The 26,069-nt window shown below is 58.1% G+C and overlaps 1 protein-coding gene across 5 annotated transcripts; it reads right to left on the bottom strand.

The window, feature by feature from the left end:
* Positions 1-3,723: 3,723 nt before the first annotated feature.
* On the bottom strand, positions 3,724-25,314 carry RELB (RELB proto-oncogene, NF-kB subunit). 5 transcript variants are annotated; one of them, XM_043534507.1, is made up of 12 exons: positions 25,131-25,314; positions 24,058-24,111; positions 23,101-23,109; positions 20,348-20,862; positions 19,490-19,647; positions 16,762-16,853; positions 13,166-13,297; positions 10,298-10,402; positions 9,319-9,534; positions 8,285-8,353; positions 7,143-7,220; positions 3,724-5,105 (listed from the first exon to the last, which is right to left on the bottom strand). In XM_043534507.1, the coding sequence occupies exons 2-12, from the start codon at positions 24,080-24,082 to the stop codon at positions 4,789-4,791; spliced, it is 1,716 nt and encodes a 571-aa protein (XP_043390442.1). In that variant the 5' UTR covers positions 24,083-24,111; positions 25,131-25,314; the 3' UTR covers positions 3,724-4,788. The 5 variants fall into 5 exon arrangements, with proteins under 5 accessions (XP_043390442.1, XP_037740281.1, XP_043390441.1 ...); XM_037884353.2 differs by having other exon boundaries at positions 24,031-24,111; positions 25,131-25,313; XM_043534506.1 differs by lacking the exon at positions 25,131-25,314 and adding an exon at positions 24,741-24,989.
* Between the last annotated feature and the right edge of the window lie 755 nt (positions 25,315-26,069).

The raw sequence follows: 26,069 nt of genomic DNA, 5'->3' as shown, positions 1-26,069 counted from the left end.
TTGCGAGAGGGGAAGTATTCCCTCTTAGAGGTGCCAGGGGATGGTATATATTTGTCCCAGGTCACTGGGTGGGGGCTCAAGCCGGTTTTGCATTCCGTTATTGGAATGGAACCCCTAGATACTGAACCCAGCCCTTGTTGCTGCCAACTCTGATGGGCAGAAGGGTTACATAGATATTTTGTTCAGTTGGATCCATTATGGCGCATATGCATCTCACGTGTGTGAGATTGGAATCTTTTGACCAGAAGTATCCATTGGGTCCATGCCTGGGCCCTGCATGTCCATGTGTCCCTCACACTAGGGCATACAGGACAGAGTCTCTACCACCTCAGCCTTCAGGATGCTTGTTTCACACAGTGATTCATTCTGCCCACAGAAAATATCTCCAGTTTCCAGTGGGACACAATATCTGATATTGGTTACGATCGTCTAGCCTGTTTACACCCCAGGAGTGTTCACAAAATGCCTGGTAGTAGCAGCAGCCCACCTGAAATACTGTGCTGGAAGGGACCACAGTACAGATCCTGACAGATACCACCCCTGCAATGTATAATATCAACAGGCGGGGGGGGCTCTGTGAGGAGGGAATCAAACTATGGAAACAGAGCCATCTGCACAGGAAAACTTCCATGGCCCTTCACCAACCAGGAGCAAATAACAATCTGGTGGATTACCTCAATGACCGTACTCAGCCAGCCACCAATGGTCTCTGTTCTCAAGCCTGTGTTCCACAGAGGGGGTTTCCCTGTGGTAGACCTGTTTGCCACTAACAAGAACAGCAAATGCCCTCTCTTCTGCCCCAGAACAGGTACCAGCCCAGGCTCCCTCCAGAATGCTTCCCCCATATCCTGGTCTCAAGGCCTCTTTATGCCTTTCCTCCCATTCCTCTGATATCCAGGGTCATAAAAAAGATCAAGCAGGATGTGACCACAGTAATACTTGTAGCATCCGTGAGACCTCACAGACCTATTGCACTGTCCGCAACACTCCAGTCTACTAGATGTTTTCTCTCAGAGAAAAGGAAAATTCTCTTTCCAAACCCAACCTCTTTACAGCTCGTGGCTTGAAAATGGGCTGGCTGTGCACTGCAGCCAGGGACTGCTTTAGAGAAGACAAAGAAATCCTTATAGAGAGGAGGAAGCACACGATCAGTCTATGGATCAGAGTAGTGAGAGAGACTTTCTATCTGGGCTTCCTTCACAATACAATGTCAGCCCATTAGATGCCAAGATTTTGGACTACATCCTTCACCTCAAGCTATTGAGCTTCACCATTAGCCATGCTCCAGTGCAAGTCTGTATGGTATTCTCCTGTCCGGCTGTTTCAAACATTCTAAAAGGACTGGTCCACACCTAACCCTGGTCCATGAGCCCCTCTCTCCTGGACCCTTAATGTGCTAAACTGGAGCCTGGTAGGCACCTCCTTTGACTCTTATCCAGGTACCATCTTCACCATCTCACTCTCCAAACCACCCTCATGGTGGCTGTCACCCCAGCTAGGAGGCTTTGCAAGAGCCAAGCACTAATAGCAGCTCCATTATACTGTCCTCCACAGGGAGAAGATGGGGCTGATGCCCCACCCTAAGCACCTCATCGAGGTGGTGTCTGATTTTTCATTTAAACCAAACCATCAACCCCACCATTTTCTTCCCCAAGATGCACTTGAACCTGGGAGAATCCAAGCTCCTCATTTCAAGTGATCAAGGAGGGCTCTAGGCAGTATGGATCCATTCAGGAAATCACCTAGTTTATTTTGTTGGCATTGGGGAAGATCAGGCCATCTCTTCTCAGGGCCAGATTAACACATAGACAAAGTAGGCATGTACCTGGGACCCAGGCAGGTAGGGGCTGTGAGGGTGTGGAGGGGAGGGCCCAACAAACAGCTGTATAGGATGCTGCTTGTGACTGGTCTGGCTTTCCTGTGGATCCACTGGGACCAGCTGCTCATCCTGCTGCTGCTCAGGGTGAGGCTCACCATGACAGAGGGGTGGCTGGGCCAAACCTGAGTGAGTGGCACTGTGACCTGGCCGACGGGGTTGTAGCACCCCCCAGGTTTGGCCAGGCTATGCCTCCATCATGGTGAGCAGCGACCAGAGCAGTGAGATGAAGAGCCGGGCCCAGCAGAGCCATAGCAAGGCGAGTTTGGCTGCAGAGAGTGTCCTGTACAGCTGTTTGTTGGTGTTCATATTAGAAAGCAGGGGCCCAGACACGTGCGTTTGTCTAGGGCCCAGCAGTGGGTTAATTCGGCCATCTCTTCTCAGAGCTCACTCCATCGGTTACAATCTGTAACCAGCTAGCAGATGTGCCCCGGGCCTCAGGCAGCAGGGCCCTCTCAACTAGAGCCCAGGCAACCTCCTCTGAAGTATTCCTCTCAGAGATCTCCAGGGCAGCCAGAGGGAGCGCAGCCCACGCCTTCACCATGCATTACACTGGGGGTTTGATTACTAGTTGTGATACCAGACTTGGGAGAGCAGCTCTGCAATCCTTATTTTGTCAGCTCTAGCTAGGACTCCTCACACCCTCCTCTGGTTAGGCGGGGAGCTACTAGCTAGTCACTGGAGTGGGCTCCACATGGACAGGGACTCCAATACAGAGCAAGTACTTACTGTACAGTAACTGTGGTTCTAGGTGCTTTGTCAGGGGGAAGCCCACAACTCACTCTTCTCTGCCTGGACTAAGCTTGATATCCAAAAGGTTTCCTCCTGGTAGCAAGCATCCAGATACCCAGGGATCATGGGGTGGCCCTAGAGACCGCTGGAAGGAGCCAGAGGATGGACTGCTCCAGCAGGCAGAGCGTTAGCCACTACTGAGCCCTACCAGCCACTTGGGTGAAAGGGCACCCTGGTGCTACATCTCGCTGCCACAGCCGGAAAGGGAAGTGAGAGGAGGGCAGAGCCACTCTGCCCATGGGTGGAGGGTAGAAGCACATGCTGGGGGCCAGTGCTGCCCCAGTAGATGCTGGTCAAAGCTGAGATGACAGCTGGAGAGGCCATGGGGCCCCCAGATGGCACCTGAGCAGTGAGGCAGCAGCCAGAGAGATGTTGAGAAGTGGGGATGGTCACAGGCTCCCTACAGGCCTGTGCTGGAGGGTAGCTGTGGGCTCAGGTTTCCCCAGGACATGGGGAGCAGGCCCTCTAATGGCTCTGACTGGGGAGAGCCACCTAGAATTCTTTGGGTTAACAGTACGAGACTTTGCTCCTAGCGAGCAGAATGATGCACCCGGTTGGCAATGAGGCAACTTCTAGCAGCCTGCGGGGAAGTGCTCTAGGAGGAGCAACAGCAGCACAAATCTCTCTACGTGAGCTAGCTGCTACGGGGGCACAGAGCCAGTGTTAGCCTGGGCTACACTGGGGTCTCTGGGCACTTCACCTGCTGACTTAGCACCTGGTGCTGCCAGCCTCTCAGCACTCACAGGCTGAGCGGCATCAGGCCTTATTGCTCTGTGTGGGACACTCTGCCCTCCGTGTCAGTATTTTACCAGTGCTGCTTGGGTGGAGGACGTGTGAGATAAGTAATATTAATGCCCAGAGCCTGGGTAATTCTGTTCAGTCTCCTTATATCTCCCCACCCCACAGTTAAATTGCGTCCTGCCCTCAGTTGCGGCATGCTGTTGCTACAAGATGTTTGCTGCGTTGCACCCTATCACTGTAGTGGTAGCAATATGCCCCCCTGTCTAGGTGATATATGGGCTCGTAAATTGGTTCAGGATGAGACAGTAGAGAAGTATTTGTATTGTTTTTTATTACCATCTGTCACAACACACCTGGGTGGTGGGTGAGCAGCATCACCCTCATTTTACAACTTGGGAAACAGACACAGAGAGGTGAGTGACCTACCCAGGGCCACAGAGTGAGTCGGGGTAGAGCTGGGCACAGACCCCGGTGTCCTGGCTCCCAGTTCCCCAGTGGCTCTGTTCCAGCTGGCATCTCAGCACTGCCAGGTGTGAGGCTGTGCTCTAGTCCCACCCTCCTCAGGTCAGCAGGTGCAGGGACTGCTGCGGACGGGGCATCCAGCCTGCACAAGGCATGGCCTTCAGGAAGATCTTCAAACTGTCCCCTTATTAATAGCAAAGCCAGTGGCCCAGCTGTCCTCACTCTGGCCAGGGGAGCCTGGCCATTGGCTACAACGGGAGCAGGAGCAGACCGGCCAGGATTTGGGGGCCAGACAGTGACTGTGTGCCCCCCACACATTTGTTTGCACCCCCCCCCCGACCTTTGCCAATGAGGTGGCCTCATTTATGGCAGGGAAGTGCTGGCTACAACTAACCCCTATAAATATAGTGCAAAGCGTGAACCCCTGCAGCAGCCTATGCAGTCAAACCTGGGCACAGTGCCCCCATAGAGCCCCTCTGGCCAGGTCCTGCCCCAGCGAGCCAGCACCTCAGCCCCTGGAGGGAGTTCAGCAAGGGGAACTGCAGAGTGAATATGCTGACAGTGAGGAGGCTGCTGGGAGGTGGAATTGGACAGGCTGGGATGTGGAACTCCAGTTGCAGGTGGAGCATTCCCAGCCAGCCACACTCCTCAGGGCCCACACTCTTAGAGGAGGGCGGTGCTGTCATTCTCTCTCCATGCCCCTTGGTCTCAGCTGGTCTCCTGGAGGTAGGCCCTGCAGTGACAAGCAGTCTCCTTTGTGCTCGCTGCTGGGAGGCCCGGGAAGCTCTGCCAACAAGCCAAGTGGCCCAGTCCTTCCATCTCCAGGCCCTGCCCAGCTAGAGCAAGGGGCTCCCTGCTGGGACAGGTCTGAAACAAGGCTCGACTGCTCCTCACACGTCTCCCAACCTCATGCCCAGCTATGCCCGCTCATAGGCCTCCTTGTACTGACTGGGAAACATGTTACTTCCAACCAGACTGGCCGTACCCTCAATGTCCCCCGCAGAGTTGTCCCCAGGTGCCAGGAATGGGGCAGGGCTGCTCTGTGCGGGGCTGTAGGCGTCCAACAGGAACTCTGGGCCAAGGCAGCCTGGCAGCTCCATGGGAGAGCAGGTGGCGGGCAGCATGTCCCTCTGGTTCAGGCAGCTGTAGGTGGTGTAGTCCTGGCCCAGGCAGAAATCGAAGGGCTCAGGCACCGTGATATGCTCCAGGCTGGGGTGGAGGGCAAAGCCTTCCTCTGCAATCAGAACAGGAATGGCTCAGTCAGCTAGCAAGCCCTGTTCCCCCAGGAATGCAGCATGGTGCCCAAGCTGCCTTGGGGATGACAGGGAAGAGTGACAGGCATCCTCCTGGGAGGCCGGGTTGCCATGCAGAGGGTGGGCAGTGGGGGTGTGGCCAGACAGGCTCCCCCCAAGGGGAACAGCCTGTACCTTGCCAGCATGTCTAGCCACCAGTCTGGGCTGGAGTGAGTCAATACCTGGGGTTGGGCCAAGGCAGGGACATGATGGGTGTGACACTCTATATCTTGGGGCAATACCCTGTAACCTTCATGTTAATCATTTTGTATATAATTGTGATCATATAAAGCAGGTATTGTGAGGTATCATGGGAAAGGTTATGACCTGCTGAAACCCATTGTTCCATCTAAATGTGTGTATCATTAATGCATATAAAATTATAAGAATTGTCTTGTATGTTTTTCACTAAAATATGCTATGGGTTTGGGAAGCATCCAGATACTAGCTCTCCAGAGACAATGACAAAGGAGATAACCAACACCCAAGTGGGTTCTGAACAGACATCAGCCATTGTCCAGCAAGGGAGCTACAATGCAATGACTCACTTACACAAGGCCACACTAGGGGAATTGTTCAACCTTGCCTGGTGACTCAGCAGTGCCCACCTGCCATGCAGTCATCACTTTTGTCCTCCAAGTACATGGATTAACGGTATAAAATAGAACACAGTGGTACCATGGTTGGTCTTTCTCCTCCCCCCACCTATGCTGCAAGCAACAAGGACTCTCAGAAGACTGAAGACTCCAACAGAGGAGACTGGCCCAGGCTTCAAGGGTGAAACCTGTGTACTATGAACTGCAATATCCAGTGGGGTGAGAAAAACTGCTTAATCTAAATGTTGCCCAGACTAATAGGGTTGAGAGTTTAGACTGTGTGCTTACATTTAATTTTGGTAACTAACTCTGACTTTTTGCCTATCACTTAAAATCTATCTTTTGTAGTCAAACTTGTTTCATTCTTTATCTTTACCAGTGTATTTGCCTGAAGTGTTTGGTAAATGTGCTCAGATTTATAGAGGCTGGTGTATATCCACTTTCCATTGATGAAGAGGTGAACCAATTAATATACTTGCATTGCTCAAGAAAGCATCTTGAGCAGTGCAAGATGGTATATTCTGGGAGCTGGGGGGATTGGGCTGGTGCCCTTCTCTGTGTGATTCATGAGTGGCTCTGGGACCATTCATGCAATCAAGCTGGGTGTGGGGGCTCCACATGCGGTTGTGCTGAGTGATCACAGTGCCTGGAGGGGTTTGCTGCTTGTCGCTAGCAAAGCATTGTGAAAGACAACCCAGGCTGGAGAGTTAAGAGGCCACGGCGGTCCCACAGTCCCAGGCCGCACCCCAGGGATCCCGTCACAGTGGGGAGTGACCCCAGCGATGCGTGCAGTCACTGGAGGGCTCCTGGGGACGTACCTGGCCAGCTGGGTTGCAGTGCTGCAGGCCTGGGGAAGCAGAGGGCAATGCCTTGGGGGCTCCAGCAGGGGGGGCCCAGCTCAGGACACCTTTGGGCTAATTCTCAGGGGGCCAGAGCACCCCAGCTCACATTGGTTCCACTAGGAGTTCGGAGCTGAGGCCCTGACATCGTTGCCACCCATGAAAAGGGGCTCTGCAGAACCCCACTGCCCCCTAAGTGTGGGAATCATTGTGCCCCCAGGTCCCCACATGGGGATCAGTGTGTCCCCTCAGGCTCCCCCTTATCTTCCCCCATGTGGAGGAGGTCATTATGCCAACCCCAGAGGCCCCAACCTGCCCCTGCCATGTGAAAGGGGTCACTGTGACCCCTGGATACCCCCACCTTCCTCCTGCCCAGTGTGGAGGGGGTCATAGCACCCCCTGGGCGCCATCTGCTCCCCTCCCATGTGTAGGAAGGGAACACTGCACCCCCCCCCCCCCCGACAAATACACCATATGGGGGGTCCCTGCTCAGGGGCACCAGCCAGCCTCGTGCCCATCCACATCCTGACACAAGACAACTGACCTGCTGTCTGGGGTGTGATGAAATGGTCCATGTAGCCTGGCTTCTTCTTCCTCTTCTTGGCTTCAATCCCATGAGGGTCTAAGGGACAAGAAGAGAAGGCACTTCACAGTGCCCTAGCACGGGCACAACCTAGCCCCACAATGGGCACCTGAAGGAGCCAAAAGCCGCCTATGACTGCGGCAGCAAGCCTGATGGGAGCAGCCCCTGCAAGATTCCCCCGTCCCCTCAGACAGCAGATGCCTGAAGGCTGCACTCCATCGACCCGTCACTCTGAGCAGGGGATGTGGGGGATTGGCCCTCAAGCTGAGCGATATGGATGTGCAGGGGGAATCAGGCCATGATGCTGAGCAGCGTGGATGGGGGGGATCAGGCTATCATACTGAGCGGTGTGGATGGGGTGGGGGACCAGGCCGTCATGCTGAGCGGTGTGGATTGCGGGGGACGGGATCAGGCCGTCACGCTGAGCAGTGTGGATTCAAGCCTAATTTAATGGTGTCCAGTTTGCAAAATAAAGACTGGGAGTGGATGTGTCATTACACAAAGTAAAACTATTTCCCCATGTTTATTTCCCCCCTCTACTGTTCCTCACATGTTCTTGTCAACTGGTGGACATGGCCCACCTTGATTATCACTACAAAAGGTTTTTTTTCTCTCCTGCTGGTAATAGCTCACCTTAAGTGATCACTCAGGTTACAGTGTGTATTGTAACACCCATTGTTTCATGTTCTCTGTGTATATAAAATCTCCCTACTGTATTTTCCACTGCATGCATCCGATGAAGTGGGCTGTAGCTCACGAAAGCTTATGCTCAGATAAATTTGTTAGTCTCTAAGGTGCCACAAGTACTCCTTTTCTTTTTACCTTTTCAAGTGCTCTGCCAAGGAGTCAGATCCCTGGTGCCGTTCTGCAGATGGGGGCACACCAAGGGGAGTGACTCCCCAGCCGGCCAGAGGCAGAGCTGGGAACCCAGGGCCTCATCCCATCCCACCGGAAACTCCAGGGCCCAGGCTGGAGCCATCAGTCACCCCTGGCATAGGCAGAGCCAGCCCAGGAGCCAAGAGCTTCTTGCAAGGGCCATGGCCCAGGCCAGCCTGATCCCCTCAGCCCCCCAGCCTGCCCTGGCGTGCGGCCCGCACACTCACCTGATGCTGAGAGCTCCTCCAGGACATCGGGCATCCCCCGCTTCCTCTTCATGTGCACCCCATACGTGTCTGTAGAGATTGAGGCAGAGGAGGGTGTGGCCTGAACCATGGGAAACTGACACAGACCTCTGCCCACAGGCTCCCAAAACCTGCCTGGCACCAGCTGGGCACATGCCTGCTCCACCCTGTGGGGCTGTGACCAGCAGGGGCTGCTCTGGGGCCCCCTGACTCCCCTTTTCCTGAGGGGCTGTGACCAGCAGAGGCTGCTCTGTGCCCACTTGACCCCCCTTTCCCACCCCCGATGTAACTGTGTCCATTGGGGCTGCTCTGGGCCCCCCTGACCCCCCTTTCCCTGAGGGGTTGCATGCGGCAGGGGCTGCTCTGGGCCCCCTGACCCGCCCTTTCCCCCCGATGTGGCTGTGTCCATTGGGGCTGCTCTGCCTTCTCCCAACCCTCTCCAGAGGGCTATAATCAGCGATGGCTGCTCTGGACGCCCTGACCCCTTCTTTCCCTGAGGGGCTGCATGTGGCAGGGGCTACTCTGGGCCCCATGAGTCCCCCTTCCCCCAAGGGGCTGTGACTAGTGGGGACTGCTCTGGCCCCTGTTCTCCCGCTCCCCCGCAACGGGGCTGTGACTGATGGTGGTTGCTCTGGGCTCCCATGCCCCCCATCCCTCCCAACAAGGCTGTGATTGCTGGGGGCTGCTCTGGTCCCCACCAAGGAGCTGTGAGCAGCAGAAGCTGCTCTGGGGTCTCATGACCCCTTTTCTCCACCAACAGGGCTATGATTGGCAGGGGCTGTGCTGGGCCCCTCTGACCCTCCCTACCCCCAAAGGACTGTGACCAGTCCTCCCCCTCGCCCTCAGGAGCTGTGACTGGCAGGGGCGCCACTGGGCCCCTCAACCCCTCTATCCATGAGGGGCTGTGTCTGGCGGGGACTGCTCTGGGCTCCCCGATGCCCCTTCCCCTGGGGGGCTGCTCTGGGCCCTCCCCTTTCCCCGAAGGGCTGTGAAGGACATTATGGGGTGGCGGTTACCGTGGTCCTTGGGCAGGTAGGTGAAAAGGAAGGGCTCGCTGCAGACGCTGTCTGTCAGGCGCTGCAGATACACCTCCACCTCCACCGGCTCCGGGATGTCCAGGTGCTGGTACGGGGGTGTCTTGAAGACGATGGCTATCTGCCGGTGCACATCGGCCTGCGAGAAGTCCGCCTTGCTCTCCCACGCGTCCCTCCGGAAGACCACGGCAATGTCCTCTGCGGGGGACGCGGGGTGAGGGTTGGGGAGTTGACTGGCAGGCAAGGGGGTGCCCTGGGAGACTGGGTTGGGTGGGAGCAGCTGGGGACAGAGCCCCCGAGGGCAGATTGGGGCCCAGATTCAGCTGCTACGGGAGGAGACCCCAGGCCCACACAGTATGGTAGCACAGAATTCCCTGCCTACTTGTCTGGCTGCTGGGTCTCACATACTTGCTCAGGGTCACGCTAACCTCCAGGTTTGGAGCAGGGCAGGAATCCTCCCCCCCAGATCAGACTGACAGGACCTTGGGGCATTTCACCTTTCCCGGCTGACAGGTATAGATCAGCTGGCCACATCTCATCTCATCAACTCTCTGCCGTGGCAGGGGCCTGGGGGCACCTTGGTCTCTCCAGTCCTCTGCCTGTGGCTGTCAGCAGCACAGTGTCCGAGGACTGAAACCCTCTGGTGTAACTATGTCCTTGGGCCCCGCACAGGGCAGTTCTGTGAAATGCAACGGCCTGTGCAATGCAGGGGTCAGACTGGCTAATCTAATGGGTCCTCCTGGCCTTGAGCTCTACAAACTTCTGAGTAAGCATGTGCCCCCCAAAGGCCCCACACCATCACCTCCCCTCGCCTCTCGGTGTAGCAGGGCTCCAGAACCAGCCCATTTGCCCCCCCCCCACCCCTTCCCCTTCTACCAGAGCTCCATGCCTCCTCCCACCCCCCATTCTAGCAGACCCCCTCCCACCGCCCCAGTCCGCTAACCCCCTTCCCCTCCGTTACCTTTCTGGACTTTGTCACAGAGCAGGTAGAGTTCCTCCCCACCCGTGCAGGGCCCGTACTCCTTGTTCATCCGGCAGATCCTCAGCTCTGATGTGTTTGTGGATTCTGCATATGCCAAGACTCAGTTCAGCCACCACACAGATCTCCCCGCCCTGCTCCGTCCTTCCCCAGCCACATGGGGCCAGCTGGTATCAGGGAGCCACCCCGTCCTACCCGCCACCATGCAGGGCTGGCTGGCTGGCACGAGGGACCCTCCCATCCCTCCCCTGCCACACACGGCTGGCCAGGCACGGGGGATCCCCCCGCTCTACTCCTGCCCCACAATACAGGGCTGGCCGGCAGGAATGAGGCATCCCACCTCCATCCCTGCCCTACCATGCAGGGCTGGCCAGCAGGCATGGGGGACCCGCAGCCTCTGAAAAGGCCAATGGGGCTATGCTGACACTTGTAAAAATTCATTCTGGTTATTTGCCTGACCTGGGTGGCGTCAGCTCTGGGGCCAGGTGGGGGTGCCCTGTGCCAGGGAACAGACATGGTGCTGCTGCCAGGCAAGCACCAGGTTATGCCAGTCACAAATCTGCAGCCATCTCAGACTTCACATGGTCACTGTGTTGCACCCCACAGCCACCCAGAGCCTCACGGTGCTGGCAGCCTGCTCCAAATGCCCACAAGAGCCTCCATCAGCCATTGGCAGTGCAGCGCCCATGACACACAGGAAGTGGGCAGCCATTCCTCCAAGCAGAGTGCACTAATGCACACCAGTGGATAGGCTGGCGGCTGCCCACGAATTGGCCTGTAAGCCACTCCCGTCTCCTTGTTTGGATCCCCCCAGGAGCCCCCGTCTGCCATGGGGACAGGAGATGGCCAGGGCCACTGGGAACAGATCCTATACACCGGTTAAATGTGGCGCTAACAATCACTCCCAGCACCTCCACATGTCCCGTCCCTAGTGTGAGCTCTCAAGTGCAGACACCATCTCTTCCTACTGGTCCATATAGGACCAAGCATGGCACCACTGCAATACCAGCCCTGCCCCAAACAGCCCGTCCAGCACGGGGCTGCCCAGTCCCACCAGGGCACCGCTGCAATACCAGCCCTGCCCCAAACTGCCTGTCCGGCACAGGGCTGCCCAGTCCCTGCATGGCACCGCTGCAATACCAGCCCTGCCCCAAACGGCCCGTCCGGCACAGGGCTGCCCAGTCCCTGCATGGCACCGCTGCAATACCAGCCCTGCCCCAAACGGCCTGTCCGGCACAGGGCTGCCCAGTCCCTGCATGGCACCGCTGCAATACCAGCCCTGCCCCAAACGGCCCGTCCGGCACAGGGCTGCCCAGTCCCTGCATGGCACCGCTGCAATACCAGCCCTGCCCCAAACGGCCCGTCCGGCACAGGGCTGCCCAGTCCCTGCATGGCACCGCTGCAATACCAGCCCTGCCCCAAACGGCCCGTCCGGCACAGGGCTGCCCAGTCCCTGCATGGCACCGCTGCAATACCAGCCCTGCCCCAAACGGCCCGTCCGGCACAGGGCTGCCCAATCCCACCATGGCACCGCTGCAATACGAACCATGCCTGTAGTGGGACAGTCACCTGCTCTTGCCCTGAAGGGCTGAAAAGCTAGCCCTTGGAGAGGGCTGTGGGCTAGAAGCTGGGCTGAGTGGGGAAGTAGCCGCAGCTGGGCCACACCCCAATCAGGGCCCAGCTGGCAGCCAGAAGGGTTGTGGGGGAAGGATAGCTCAGTGGTTTGAGCATTGGCTTGCTAACCCCAGGGTTGTGAGCTCAACCCTTGAGGGGGCCATTTAGGGATCTGGGGGGGATTGGTCCTGGTCCTGCTTTGAGTTCGGGGTTGGACTAGATGACCTCCTGAGGACCCTTCCAACCCTGATATTTATGATTCAGACTCTCTCTGGCTGGAGAGAGAGACAGGCCTGGCTGTGCGGGAACTCACCTAGCTGTGCGGGAACTCACCTAGGGGACCTAGAGTGAGGCTGGGCTGGGGAAAGGCCTCAGGAACTGGGAAGCCGTAGGCCAGCAACTCCCCAGGCCCATATAGGTATTGGGGTTGCAGAGGGGCAGCCTGAGGGTGGGTAAAGGCAGCCAGTCCAAACCCCTTGTTGCCTGTGATGATTGACTTTTACACTGCAGTTGGCCCCAGAGTGCGGGGCTAGATGGTGACTGGCAGTAGCTGTGATGTGGGGATAGTGGGTGAGGGTTCCATGGGGTGGGGAGACCCAGGGAGTGGGGGTACTGCCAGGGGGCAGCACCCAAGGCAAGGGCACCGGGTCCTGGGAGGGCCAGTGGTAAGGTGGACCACTGGCCTGCAGAAGGTGCTCTGGGCTGGAAATGGAGCTAATTCCCAAGGATGACCAGCAGGACGCACTGCCGGGTGAGTCTGAAAGCTTACAATGCCACAAACGGCCCGTCCAGCACGGGGCTGCCCAGTCCCACCAGGGCACCGCTGCAATACCAGCCCTGCCCCAAACTGCCCGTCCGGCAGGAGGTTACCTGGCACACACACCACGGCAATACAAACAGCCTACGCAGCACTGGACTGCCCAGCCCGGTTCTCTCAGCCAGGGCCCTGGCAGGCTCCAGCCTAGTGGCGCTGTTCTCTCACTCAGCCAAGGTAGGCTGAGCTATTGCAGTGAGTCTCCTTTCCCTCAGAAACACCCCCCCGCCGTCCCCAGCCCAGGCTGGGTGTCCAGACGTGCAGGGACACAGCTGCAGTGCTGACCATGCCCTCTGTCCAGCACTCTGTCATCCTAGGGAAAGTGGGCTTGACCACATTCCCTCCTCTGGCATCACCATGGCCCCCTGCATCGCTCCGTTCCACTCCGCCCTGCCCTCCCCTGCCACAGCCCAGCTACCTACTCTTGTCAAAGATGGGCTCAGAGAGGACGGGGTTGAGGTGCCGGATCTGTCCTGAGGGCTCCTGATATGAGGCCTGGAAGCAGATCCTCACCACGTTCATGTCCACCTCCTGGTGATTCTTCAGGGAGCCAGCTGCAGAGAGAGAGCAGGGCATTCAGCATCCTGAGGCTCCAGGAGGAGAGCACCCCTACAGAGTTTGGAAAGCCATCCCAGAGCTATGCCCCAAGCTGAGCCAAGCCAGGCTGTGTCCAAGTCTTGCCAATTCTTTCTGCAGAACATCTCGAAGATCCTGCCTTTCGCACCCCTCCAGAGCTAAAACTCCTTCAGGTTCTCAGCATCACGTGTCCTGAACACCTCAACATCCTTCTCTCCAGCCTTGACACATGCATCCTCGCTCTGCTCTGTGCTGTGCAGAATGCGGCTGCAAAGCTCATTCTCCCAGCCCATCACTTTTCCCCCATCATCCCTCTCTTGGCATCCCTCCACCGGCTGCCCCAAAACCAGGAAACAGGCCCAGACCTTTACTGGGATGGTGGGGTGCTGCTAAAGGTTTGTACCCCACTTTAGCTCCCTACCAGCTCCCATCACTAAACTGTACAAAAAAGGGTAAGACAGACAAGGTGGTCTGGACCAAGCAGTGCCAGGGGCCTCTCTGTTCGTCGAAGGAGGCTCTAAGCCAGGATCCAGTTCTAGTATACCCAGACTTTGACAAGCCCTTCCTGGTGTTCACAGATGCCTCAGACAGAGGGCTGGGTGTGGTGCTAATGCAAGCCAATGCTATGGGGGAGAGACACACAATTGCATACCTGAGTAAGAAACTGCTGCCCCGGAAGCAGAAGTATGCTACCATGGAGAAGGAATGCCTGGCCGTTGGGTGGGCCCTTAAAAAGCTGCCGCTGTATCTATTTGCGTGGCTCTTTACCGTGTATACTGACCACTGTCCTCTAACGCGGCTACATCAAATGGAAAGGGCTAATGCCACGCTTCTGAGCTGGAGTCTGATCCTCCAAGATTATGATAAGGAAGTGATTCATGATAGTGGGAGTGCCAATGTTATAGCAGATGCTTTGTCACTGAAAGAGGTACCTGAACTTCCCCAGGTCACCGGCCAAAGTGACCCCACTCAGTTCAGTCTCAAAGGGGAAGAGATGGGACAAAGTGGGAATTTTTCACAATGTTTTGTATGAATAGTGAGTAGCCCTATCTGCTGCATAGTTAACTGGGTTGGGGGAAAAGGGTGTTTATCTTTTGCGGGGACACAGAAAACAGGTCATTGGAAAAGGACTGGCTGAAACCAACTCTGTATCAATGGAGAATCCAAAAGGATAATGGCAAATCCAGTCATCAGGGCATTGACAGCTAACAACCAGCACACCAGAGAGCTGGATTTCCCGACCTCTCAGCAGGGGAGCTGAGCAGAACCCCCAGCTGGAGAGCAAAGGATGGGGAGGTGGGGGGTAAGAGCCAGCTCTGGAAGGAGCTGGGGCTCTCATCTGGGGACTGACCAAGGAGATCAGACGGGAAGAGAGACAGAGCCTGGCCATGGGGATCACTCCTGCTTGGCTGGGCCTGGGCTTACCAGGCCAGACAATGCTTTAACCTCCATGTCTCTGCAAGAACCTGGGGATGTCCCATGCTGCGCTCCAGGGACCAATAAACCCAACTGTTCTGCCAGGCGTCCCTGCAAATGCTGCTGGGGATGTCAGTCCCTGCAGTAGGGGGCTGTGGCAGGAGGGCTACAGCCCAGAAGTTCAGTCTCGGAGGCAAGGAGGCTACATGGCTGGCCCTGGAGGATGAGTGAGATCCCTGGGGGGCCTAGCCCACTGACGGGTTCCTCCAGGAGGCTGTTCCAAAGCTGGGGGTTTAGCCCCGATTCTGGGGCTCCGTGACAGCCCTTTAGTCCATTGGAAACAGTGGGGGTGGTTGGGCTGGAGGGAAGTCAGAGTGAGTGCCTGTATGTGAGGAGAGGGCCCTGGGGGGACTTGGTGGCGGGGTGTGTGTGTGTGTGTTGGTGGGCTCTGGGGGCAATGGAGGCAGGATGAACACGAGTGTTGGCAGGGGGCTCTGCGGGATTCTGGTGTGTGTGGGGGAGGAGACTTGGGGGGAATCAGGGTGGGTGGGCGTGTGGGGGCGCAGGGGGACTCGGGCAGGGTGGGTGTGTGCATTGGGGAGGGGAACCTGGGGGACTCACAGGAGCTTGGGGGGGTGCAGCTCTGGAAGCTTTGGGGGTGGGGCAGGAGCATGCATTGGGGGTGGCAGCTCTGAGGGCCAGCCTGGGCTTGTGAATTGGGGGGCGCGGAGTGTGACACTGCATCCCATATTCATCATAGTAATATTATTAAGATATGATTGTGGCACAATTATGATGCATTTTGTACAAGTTGGGTCATGTGAGGTGTCACTGGAAAAGTTATGATTTGCTGAATATGATTATGCTATCGATATGCATGTATCATTTTTGTATCTGAAGTTACAAATATTGACTATGGATCTGTATTTCAAATGGGCTTACTTTGGAAAACACCCACAGCCAGCCTTTCAGGTACAACAGTGAAGAAGCCAGACAGTGCTAATGGCCAATCAGCAAAGACAATGGGCTGTGGAGTAGCTTAGCCGTCCTGTAAACATTTCGGCCAGCTTGTAAGTAATGGCTGCTATGACTCTACAAGGGCATGTGACCAGATCGCATGATTCTGAACTCCATTTTGGGTACCTGTATTTTTCCACAAACTGGTCTGGGAACCAACTTTGAAACAAAGGGTACCCACCATTTGGAAAAGCTATATAAGGCAGGGAGTGACGTCATCTGGCATTCTTCACCCCCCCACAGCTCAACACCTGAGAGAAGCTCCGAAAGAAAAGGACTTGGAACGGGGTGGGGAGCCCAAGCTGCAAAGCAAGCGCTGCTTGTGCCTTGAGAATCTGCAGCCGGCTTATCACCAGTCAGGGTGAGAAACTGCTACTTCATTTCCTATCTGTCTAGTATCTTAGGCTTCATTTGAGGTTTTGTTTACTTACTAGGTAATCTGCTTTGATTTGTTTGCTATCACTTAAAATCTATCTTTTTGGAGTTAATAAGCTTGCTTTTGCTTTATCTAAGCCAGTGTACCTTTGAGTGAAATGTCTGGGGAACAATCTCAGCTTGGTTAACACAAGCGTATTGTGCATATCCTTCCCACACTGAGGGGAGGGCAAACTTTATGAGCTTACATTGTACACGTCCCTGTGCAGTGCAAGACGGTACAATCTGGGGTTTATACTCCAGCAAGGGTGCAGGGTGGAGAAGCTGGGAAACTGGCTGTTGTTTCCTGCCTGTCTTTGAGTAAGGCACTCAGGTAAGTCAGTTTGGGTGTGTGGCGCCACCTGCTGTCATGTTGGGTGACCACAGGGCCTGAAGAGGCTGTGAGTCACCAACAGAGCAGTGCAGGAAAGGGCAGCCAAGCCGGGAGGCTAAAAGGGTGCAATGGTTCCCATGGCTCCCAAACTGCACCCCAGGGGTGACAACCCGTCACACCCTGACCCAGTACCTGACCCATCTAACTCCACAATGGAGTTGCCTGGCTAGCGGGGGGGCAGGGCTCCTTGGGGCCACGCACCTTTGAATGGATCGATCCCTAGCTGCAGCTTCTTCTCTATGGCTGCCTCGATCTCCTTCTTCTTCACGCACTGGATGCCAAGGTTGTTAAAACTGCCGGGAACCAAAGGAGAGACGTGTTGGAGACGCTGCGGGCAAGGCTGGGTCTAAGGCCATGGCCAGCCACCATGGCCCACGCAACGCTTTGCCAGGGGCCATGCGAGAGGAACCCCACCTCTGCACAGGACCACAGCCCCAGGAAGCCCTGGGCATCACCCCCCTTTCAGCCAAAGCAACCCTTCCATCGGGGTCAGGAGATTGATACGACCCTGCTTCTCTTAGGCTCTCACTTATGGAGCCCAGAGCCTGCCAGGCCTGCAAGGGAGTGGCCTGCACCTTAACAGAGACAGAGGCTTGTGGATGTCTGTCCCCCCCCGGGGTATGGGAAATGGAATATGGGATTTCTGTTGGGGATTCAACTAATTGTGGTTTTTGTAATAGATCAGCCCCAAGGATGGGTATTATTGAGCGAGAAAAGTCTGAAGTGAAGTTATTGGATTACTGGAGAGGGGAAACAGAAGCAGGTGCACTTGTGTCATGGCCTGCCACAAGAGGATGCTCTGGGTGTGGCTGCCCTAGGCCAAGGCCACTCTTGCCCCAGAATCAGAGCATCCACCCCGAGGAGGGACATGCCTGCATGGCAGTGCCAATGGTCCTCACAGTGCTCTTGTGGGCACATGGCTCACTGAGTTCTGAGCAGTCCTCATGTGGCTTCTCCGGTGTCGTGTCACGGTACCTCCCTTTGGCTTAGCTTGAACAGATGCCTAATTAACTTCCTCTGAAGCGAATGAAGTCTCCCCCCGAGCTCCAGGGCAATTTGCTAGAGCAGGCATTCTCAACCTTTATCTTTCTGAGGCCCCCCCCAACACGCTATAAAAACTCCGCGGCCCACCTGTGCCGCACCGACTGGTTTCCTGCAGATAAAAGCCAGGACCGGCATTAGGGGGTACAAGCAGGGACATTGCCAGGGGCCCCATGCCACAGGGTGGTGCCCTGTGGCATGGGGCCCTGGGTGGTGGGGTTCAGGGCCCCAGGCTTCAGCACCATGTGGTGAGGCTTTGGCTTTCTGCCCTGGGCCCAAACAAGTCTGACACTGACCCTGCTTGGCGGACCCCCTGAAACCTGCTCATGGTCCCCCAGGGGCCCCCAGACTCCTGGTTGAGAACTGCTGTGCTAGGGGTCGGTTTTCCCATCTGGGGCAGGGAGAGGACTGTTCTGTCACCAGACCAGGACAATGGCAGAAGCCATAGGGTGGGGAGATCTCACCTCAGCTGACCCATTGGCCGCAATCAGGTTACCGAGTTGCTTGGGGGCACCAATGTCTATTCATGGAGGATAGGTCCATCAATGGCTATTAGCCAAGATGGGCTGGGATGGTGTCTCTAGCCTCTGTTTGCCAGAAGCTGGGAATGGGGAACAGGGGATGGATCACTTGATGATTACGTGGTCTGTTTATTCGCTCTGGGGCACCTGCCATTGGCCACTATCGGAAGACAGGATACTGGAATAGATGGTGTGACAAAGTGGGGTTTTCCTCCTTATTAGGTTGCATGTAAGCCTATGTGAGTCTTAGTGTTTTGCCTGAATACTGTGTGTGCCTCAGTTTCCCTGTGTATTGCACCTATGCCTAGGTGGTGGGAATAAGGGTGTGTGACTTTTGCTGAGACCCTCGGGGCCAGGTGAAGAGGCTCCAGCTGCCTGCACATAAGTGATGGCCGATGCCCTTCGTAACCTGAGACCCAGGCGGGGGATGTGACCAGGTGACACTTTGCCTGGAAAGCGAGACAAAGACCGAAGGAGGGGCAATGGGCGTGTCGGAGGTGGGGGGGTCTCTGGAAGCTGGGCAGTCTCCTGTTTAGGACTCAGAGAGGGGAGTCCAGGAAGTCCGGCCTGCGGTCCGTCCCCCCCCGCCCCCAGATGGACTTTGCTGAAAGTCACTGATTTCTGTGCTAACAAGCTCTGTTCTATGCTGCGTTCCTGTTGACTAATAAACCTTCTGTTTTACATGCTGGCTGAGAGTCACTGCTGACTGTGGAGTGGGGGTGCAGGGCCCTCTGGCTTCCCCAGGGGTCCCGTCCAGGTGGACCCGCCAAGGGGGAGTGTATGGTGTGAACAGGGATGCTGAATGCTCCGAGGTCAGACCAGGAAGGCTATAGTTGAGGGGGCTTCTTTGCCCTGGACAGCGTGCCCTGAGGGAGTCACACTACCCAGAGTCCTGGCTGACTTCATACAGAGCAGTTCCAGAGCATCAGACCTGTGACTCCGTCATAGATGGACCTTTGGTCTGAGCCAGGTATGGCCATTCTTACGTGGAAGTAACTGAGAGGTTTGGAACAGTTCAGTTCATGTGGCCTGAGATGTCCCACTCTGCCCCAAAGGGACACTGGGTGCTGATCACATGGTGGGGGAGATCATGGAGGGAGCACTCTGCTGAGTGACCGCCACCCTGAAACCACCTCTGCGTGCATTCCTCAAAGCCCCTCAGCCTCGCAGAGAGGGCGAGGGGGAGCGCAGTGTCCAGCTGCGAGCGGCACGCCCTGTCCCCACGTGAGCTCTGTCAGCACCAGTTCACAGCTGGGTCTCAGCCATGCATGGAGAGGGGCTGCCATGCCCGCTGCACTGCATGTGGGGCCGCAGCAGCACCCCCGGCGATGGCCCCGGAGTCCCTGTGCCGAGCAGGGAGCTGGTACCTGTGTTTGGGGTTGGCCTGGGGCCTCAGGGTGACCTCGCAGAGCCCATTGTTGCAGTCTTTCCCCACGAGACTGTGAGGGTGGATGCGGTAGGGCCAGTCCTTCCACACCAGGCACGCAATCACCTTCACCTCAGGGATCTTCTGGCAATTCAGCAGCTGGGGAAAGAGCAAGAGATCAGAGCCAAGGCCATGCTCAGAATCCCCCGCCACGCCATGGGGGTGAGTGAACCCAGAGCCTGGGCTATGTGTAATTAACCTGCCCAGTAAATTGCCTACCCCTCTCCACAGGGAGCAGGGCTCAAGGCACAGCTGCTCCCTTCAGCGGCTCAGAGCCCGCAAGCGACCCTGTGCCCGCTGGGCTGCCCAGCTCCACTTTCCAGCCATGGATCCTGACTGCCACAGCGTGAAATGGCAACAAAACCCACAGAGATAATCCGAGGGCAGGGCCTGGCCACTGGGAGCGAAGGGCCCTGGATGGCCACCACCAGCTGCGATGCTAGGCTGGCCAGGACTGTGCAGAGAGAGGCAGGGTTTGGCAGTCACGGGGCCCTTCCAAGCCCAAAGATGCTGGCACTGCTGCAGCATGGGCACTCAGCAGGAGCGACCAGGGCCCTTGGTATCCCTCCCATCCCCCTCCCCCCAACCTCGGTGGGGCGCCAAGAACCAGGAAGAGAGCGAAGGGAGTGGGGCAAGTCCCCGGTCCCCGCCTCTCCTGTGAGGGGGGCACTAACGGACAGATAGAGGAACAGTCGGCACCACCACACAAGGCACAGGCAGCCCAAGGCTGGCCCTGACCCTCCCCCAGCCCCTTTCCCTGCTGTGAGGAGACTGGCCCCTGCTCCTCCCCCACACTCACCTCGATGGCTGGCAGGGTCTTGCTGGCCTCCGTGCTGCTCTCCCCCAGGATGCTGCCTGCTGACCTGCCCTCGCACTCGTAGCGGAAGCGCATCCCCCGCTGCTTCGGCTGCTCAGTGATCACCAGCCTGGGAGGCTCCAGCATGTCTTCCAACTGCTCCTTTGGCGAGCGCATGGGCGAAGGCCACTTGGGCCGGCTGGCAGGGGTTGGAGTCGTCCCCCTGGGCACCAGCCTGGGCGTCAGCTGCAGGCTACTGAGGCTCTGCGAGAGCAGGGGAGGCTGAGAGTCCAGTGGCAGGACATGAGCAGCGGCGGGATGGGAGCTGCCAAAGGAGGGCAAGCCGCCTTGCAGTGGGCTAGGTCCTGTCGGCTCCATTAGCCTCAGCATCCCAGTGGGAACGGCTGGGTTTGAACCCCTGGGCACCAGCTTGGCCGTGCCCTTGGCAGACGCCTTGGAGAGGAAGGGCAGGGCTTGTGGCTGGAATCCATCCTCCTTAATTAACTCTTCGATGATTTCTGCAGGACGGGGACAGAGCCAGAGGGTGAGACGGGGGACGGGCTGGCCTCCTGCTAGGAACGGGCTGGAGGAGAGCCATGGTGGGCCAACCTCCACCCTCACTAGCGCCCTAGCAAGACCCGGGGAAAGGGCAGGCCTAAACTGATCTTGTTCTGAATGCCCAGTCTCCATGTGCACACGCAGGAAGAGGCTCAAGCCTCCGAGAGGATCCATGCACCACTGCAGGGCCACCACTGGGCCAGCCCAGGCAAACAAGGCAGCAGATCCCCAGGCAAGGGCTGGAGGGTTCAGAGGTTTGTACTGCGAGCTCTCTCCCTTTCACTGACTCTGTACGCGTGCGCGAGTCAGTGGACATACACGGGTGATACCAAAAAGCAATGGGCCCGATTCGTCACTGCCCTGCAGGGCCTGCACCAGCCACACCAGGGCAGAGTGCTCCTGCTCTGTTCTGAGAGTGTTTCACACCCACTTTCACAGAGACCAAGAGTGTGAGGCCAGAAGGGACCATCCTGCACATCCAGTCTGACCTCCCATGTAACACGGGCCACAGGGCTTCCCTGAATTCATTCCTGTTCGAGCTAGGGCAGGTCTCTCTGAAACACCCCAGTCCTGACTGAAGAATAACACTTGGTCACATTACACTGAAGTCAGCAACTGCTCACGTACCAAGCAGCAGGAAATCTGGCCAAGGTACTTCACAGCACTTGCCTAGGCATCCCTGCCCCTCACTCACTCACCTCACACATTAGGTCCCCACAGACCTGATGCCCAGGTGCCTCACTCGATGGGTCTTGCTCTCCCCGCAGCCCTGGTGCTCAGGCACCTCGCCCAGTGGGCCCACCCTCCCCACAGCCCTAGCGTGCAGGCATCTCACCTGATCAGCCCGCCCTCCACGCAGCCCTGGTGCCCAGGTGCCTCACCTGATGGGCCCACCCTCCCCACAGCCCTATTGCCCAGATGCTTTACTAACTAGGTCTGCCAGGCCACAGCCCTAGCACCCAGGTCCCTCACCCAATCAGCTGGCCTGCCCACCTGCCCACCCCATGGCCCTGACGCTCAGGCACCTCCCCCCACTAGAACTGCTCACCCAACCTCCCTGCAGCCCAAGCACCCTGGGCGCCTTGTAGTCTCTGGCCTGTGGTATACAGGAGGTCAGACTACACGATCTCAATGGTTCCTTCTGCGCTTGGAATCTACGAAAAAGGTCTCTGTCACACCAGTTCAGGTAAAGGTGTGACGCCGTATCAGGTTAGAGACATCAGCGCAACTCTGGGTGCAGACCCTCTTCCACCCTCAGTCTGAACATGGCAGGCATCAGTGCAAGCTAAACCAGGTGGAACCTGACATAAGTGTCTCCACACAAACACTGCACTTTGTGGCATGCTTTCAGCTAAACCGGTGCAACTCTGCATATGGACCTGGCCTTCCTGAGAAGCATGAGCCTAAGAGAGCGTAAGGAGAGAACGACGCCAGACCTTCCACTCTGCTTTACCACTAGGTCAGAGCCCCCATTCAAGGGACATTACTAACTCCCTTTTTTTGAAGCTAACCAATTAATTTTTTTAAGTCCTAACCCAGTTTCTCACAGAGCCCCCCTAATTGTGGGTCCCGCTTTAAAGAGACAGCCTGTGCCATGGTAAGAACTGCCTCTTCTCTCTCATGAGCACGAAGCTGGTATTTGCTCAGGGCAGTGGCTTTTTGGCTACAAACATCGTACCATGGCCAGAAAGCTGGCTGAGGAGCCAGGAGCGGAGGTGAATTTCTTAATGTACTTGTTTGCGTCTCAATATTCCAGGACGTCCCACTGTTTTCCTGGAAGTTGGATGTATGGAATGGTAACTCTTCTCAGCTTGTGTGAGCTTTGTACCACGCTCGCTGTTCTCCCGGCTGCCAGGCCCCTCAGCAGTTTGGAAAGAGTGCAGGTGGATCCCTGGAATGCTGCAGGAGACATGCCTGCAAGCTGTTGGCTTGTATGTGGTCCCATTTCCCAGGTATTCTCTTAACTGCTCTTTGGGCCCAAATGCTGAAGCTCTGGAATTGACTTCATGGGGAGGGTGCATGAGGAAGGACTGCAGGATTTGTCTTGCATTGCCCCTCCCGCTGCAGACCACACTTACATGATATCTGCCCCTTTTGCTCCAGCCAGGGTCCTATGCACAGGGTCTGCACTCGCATGTGCCTAGAGTGCTTGCACTTACCTGAGGTTGCTGTACCCCCATTTCCCAGAGTCCACTCACCTAATTCATCTGCAAAGGAAAGAGAAAGCAAGAGTGTTTCTAATTCAGATGTTTAAACGTTTACGTCTCAAACCAGCCCCTCCCCACACTAGAGGGACTGAGTAAAGGCTGCCACACACTCAGCTGGAGACATACAACAGCAGAGCCCAGAGAAAGTGCATGAGCACTGTGGTGGTCCCTATGCTGGGGGACGCTCCGACTTCAAGGGACTCCAGGGAGAGGGGAGCAATGTGGCAGTTTCAGCTCTGTGGGATTGCTGGCACCACTCAGCCTGCAGAGAAAGTACAAACTGAGCTTTTAACCAGCAAGAGCTGCCCCTTCCCCCAGGAAACAGAGAGCTGAGCAGCAGGTGCCAACTCAGATGAGAGGAATAGGGGCGTGGGGGGAGGTGTCCATGCCAGGCTGCAGAGATACTACCTTAGCCAGAGAGCTGCACAAGGGACAGTGCTGAAGTCCAGAACTCCTGCAGCTGTGCAAGATTCTCCCCGCTGCGGGGGAGTGGGAGGAAATGTAGGGACACGACTGAAATGCACGATTTCCACAAGCCCCCTTGGGAGATCAGGGTAGGGAGTGAGACAATGCTGTCCAGGGAGGGAGAGCAGCACCAACAGGCCCAAGCCAGGCATGGCGGAAGGAGACTACAGACGTGGGAGCGGGGAGGCTGTACAGTTGGCATAAATGAGCACAGGCCCAGGAGCCTGGACTCCTGGGTTCTAACTTGGCTTTGCCACCGTGCCCCAACCACCCCCCCCCACATGGTCTGGCCTCTCTGTGCCTCAGTTTACCCATCTGTAAAATGGGGGCAATGATGCTGCCCATGCAATGGGGCTGCTGGACAGATTCATGCTCTCGTTCCTGTACCATGCCCGGACCGTGGACAGTGCTAGCCAAGGCAGAAGCATTATCAGTTTTAGCAGGGAAGGGAATTACCTTCATCTGAGATTGCAGCTCCCTTACCAGAGGCCTGTGCTGTATGTGCCATGACCAGGCCGGGGTCTGGAAGAGCAGCACCTAAAAAGACAGGACACATTGTTACCCCATCAACCAACAGCAACCAGCCTTGTGCCCCGCCCACTGCCACCCCACACAGCACCTGGCAGGGGAATCAGCAGGTGGCTCCTGCTGATTGTGGCTGTGGCAGGTGCTTAGGGAGATCCCAGAAAGATTGAGCTCTGCAAGCGCCTGGCCCAGAAGGCGGCGGCACCCCCCCAAGCTCCAGCTGTGAGCAGAGACCCTAACCCCAGCCAAGCACCAACTCAGAGAGCCCAGCGCTCGGGACCGGGTCCCGGGCGCCAGGCAGAGCGGGCCAGGGCCTAAGCCAGGCTGGTGGCACCAAGCAGCGATTGAAGGGTCCCAGATGCTCACACGAGGGAGGCTGCGCTGGACGGCAAAGCCGCAGGCACCGTCTCAAGCGCCCTCCCCATCCCCCGGGGTCGCCCCCGCGCCTTCCCCATCCCCCCGGGGGCGCCTGCCGCACGCCCCTCTCGCTCCCAGGGGTCGCTCGCCCCCCAGGCCTCAGGGTCCCCCTGGGCCAAGCTGCAATCCCCCCCCGACCCGCCCCAACGCTGGCAGGAGCCGCCCCTGCCCCGGAGAGCGGCCCCGCGGCTCCGTGCCCCGCGCCTGCAGCGCCGGCCCCTCACCCCGCGGGAGAGCCAGCTCCTCCGGCCGCGGCTGCCGTCCCCTGGTGTCCCGCATGGCGGGGCCTGGCGCTCGGCTCCCCGCGCTGGGCTCGCTCCCCCAAAGCCCCAGTCAGGGAGGCAGCGAGGAGGCGACGGCTCTGGAATTCCCCAGCTCCGCCGGCGGCCGCCGCCCCATTGGCTGCGGGCCCTGGTGAGCTCATCCCCGTAGAACGGGAAAGCCCCGCGCTGGGCAAGGCGGCCCGCTCCGGCTGGGCTCGGCGCCGCGGGGCGGCCAGTGCCCGGGCACCCCCTGCCCCGCCAGCCCAGCCCAGCGCCCGCTGCCCGCGCCCCCTGCCCGGCGGGACCAGCGCCCCGCGGGCGGGAGCAAGCTCGGGCCGAACCGGGCCTTACCCGCCACCGCTCTCGCCGGCCCAGGGCCCTCTGGCCGCGGCCCTCACGCCGGGGTCGCCGCCGGGGCCACCCGCATCTCGCCTCCCTGCCCGCGGCTCCCGGCTCGGCAGCGCTTCCGGCCACCTGCAGAGGCCGGGCGGGGGGCGCCGACTCCCCCCCCACCCCCTGCCGCTCGACAGCTCTTCCCCGGCCACCGGAAGCTGGGCCCGCGCCTCGGCCAGGAGGGACAGACACGTGGTGCCCGGGCCCGGAGCGCGGGGGGCCCGCGGAGGTGGGCCGGGGACAGGGGGCCCGGGCTGGCCGGGGGTGTGGCGAGCACCCGGAGCAGGCCCAGGCCCAGGGCCGTGCAGCGCCCGCCGCTTGTGTCTCAGTCCCCTGCGAGGCTTTTCTGATCTCGCTGCCCTGGGGGAGCCCCTTGGTGAGTTACTGGGAGGGCTCGGGGGCCCGGCGTTATTCCTTTCACCGGCTTTGAGTAGGTGCGAGGGCAGAGGCTCCTGCAGGGGACAAGTTGTCACTTTAGCACTTGCCACTAGGCCAGGGGAGGAGGCAGGTGGCACGGTCCGGCCGGGGGAGGAGGCAGGTGGCAGGTGGCACGGTCCGGCCGGGGGAGGTGGCAGGTGGCACGGTCCGGCCGGGGGAGGTGGCAGGTGGCACGGTCCGGCCGGGAGAGGTGGCAGGTGGCACGGTCCGGCCGGGGGAGGAGGCAGGTGGCACGGTCCGGCCAGGGGAGGAGGCAGGTGGCACGGTCCGGCCGGGGGAGGAGGCAGGTGGCACGGTCCGGCCGGGGGAGGTGGCAGGTGGCACGGTCCGGCCGGGGGAGGAGGCAGGTGGCACGGTCTGGCCGGGGGAGGAGGCAGGTGGCACGGTCCGGCCAGCGGAGGTGGCACGGTCCGGCCGGGGGAGGAGGCAGGTGGCACGGTCCGGCCGGGGGAGGAGGCA

The sequence above is a fragment of the Chelonia mydas genome, chromosome 23, assembly GCF_015237465.2.
Source record: "Chelonia mydas isolate rCheMyd1 chromosome 23, rCheMyd1.pri.v2, whole genome shotgun sequence".
Classification (NCBI taxonomy): domain Eukaryota; kingdom Metazoa; phylum Chordata; order Testudines; family Cheloniidae; genus Chelonia; species Chelonia mydas.
The sequence above is the reverse complement of the archived record's forward strand: the minus strand, read 5'-3'. Positions and strand labels throughout refer to the sequence as shown.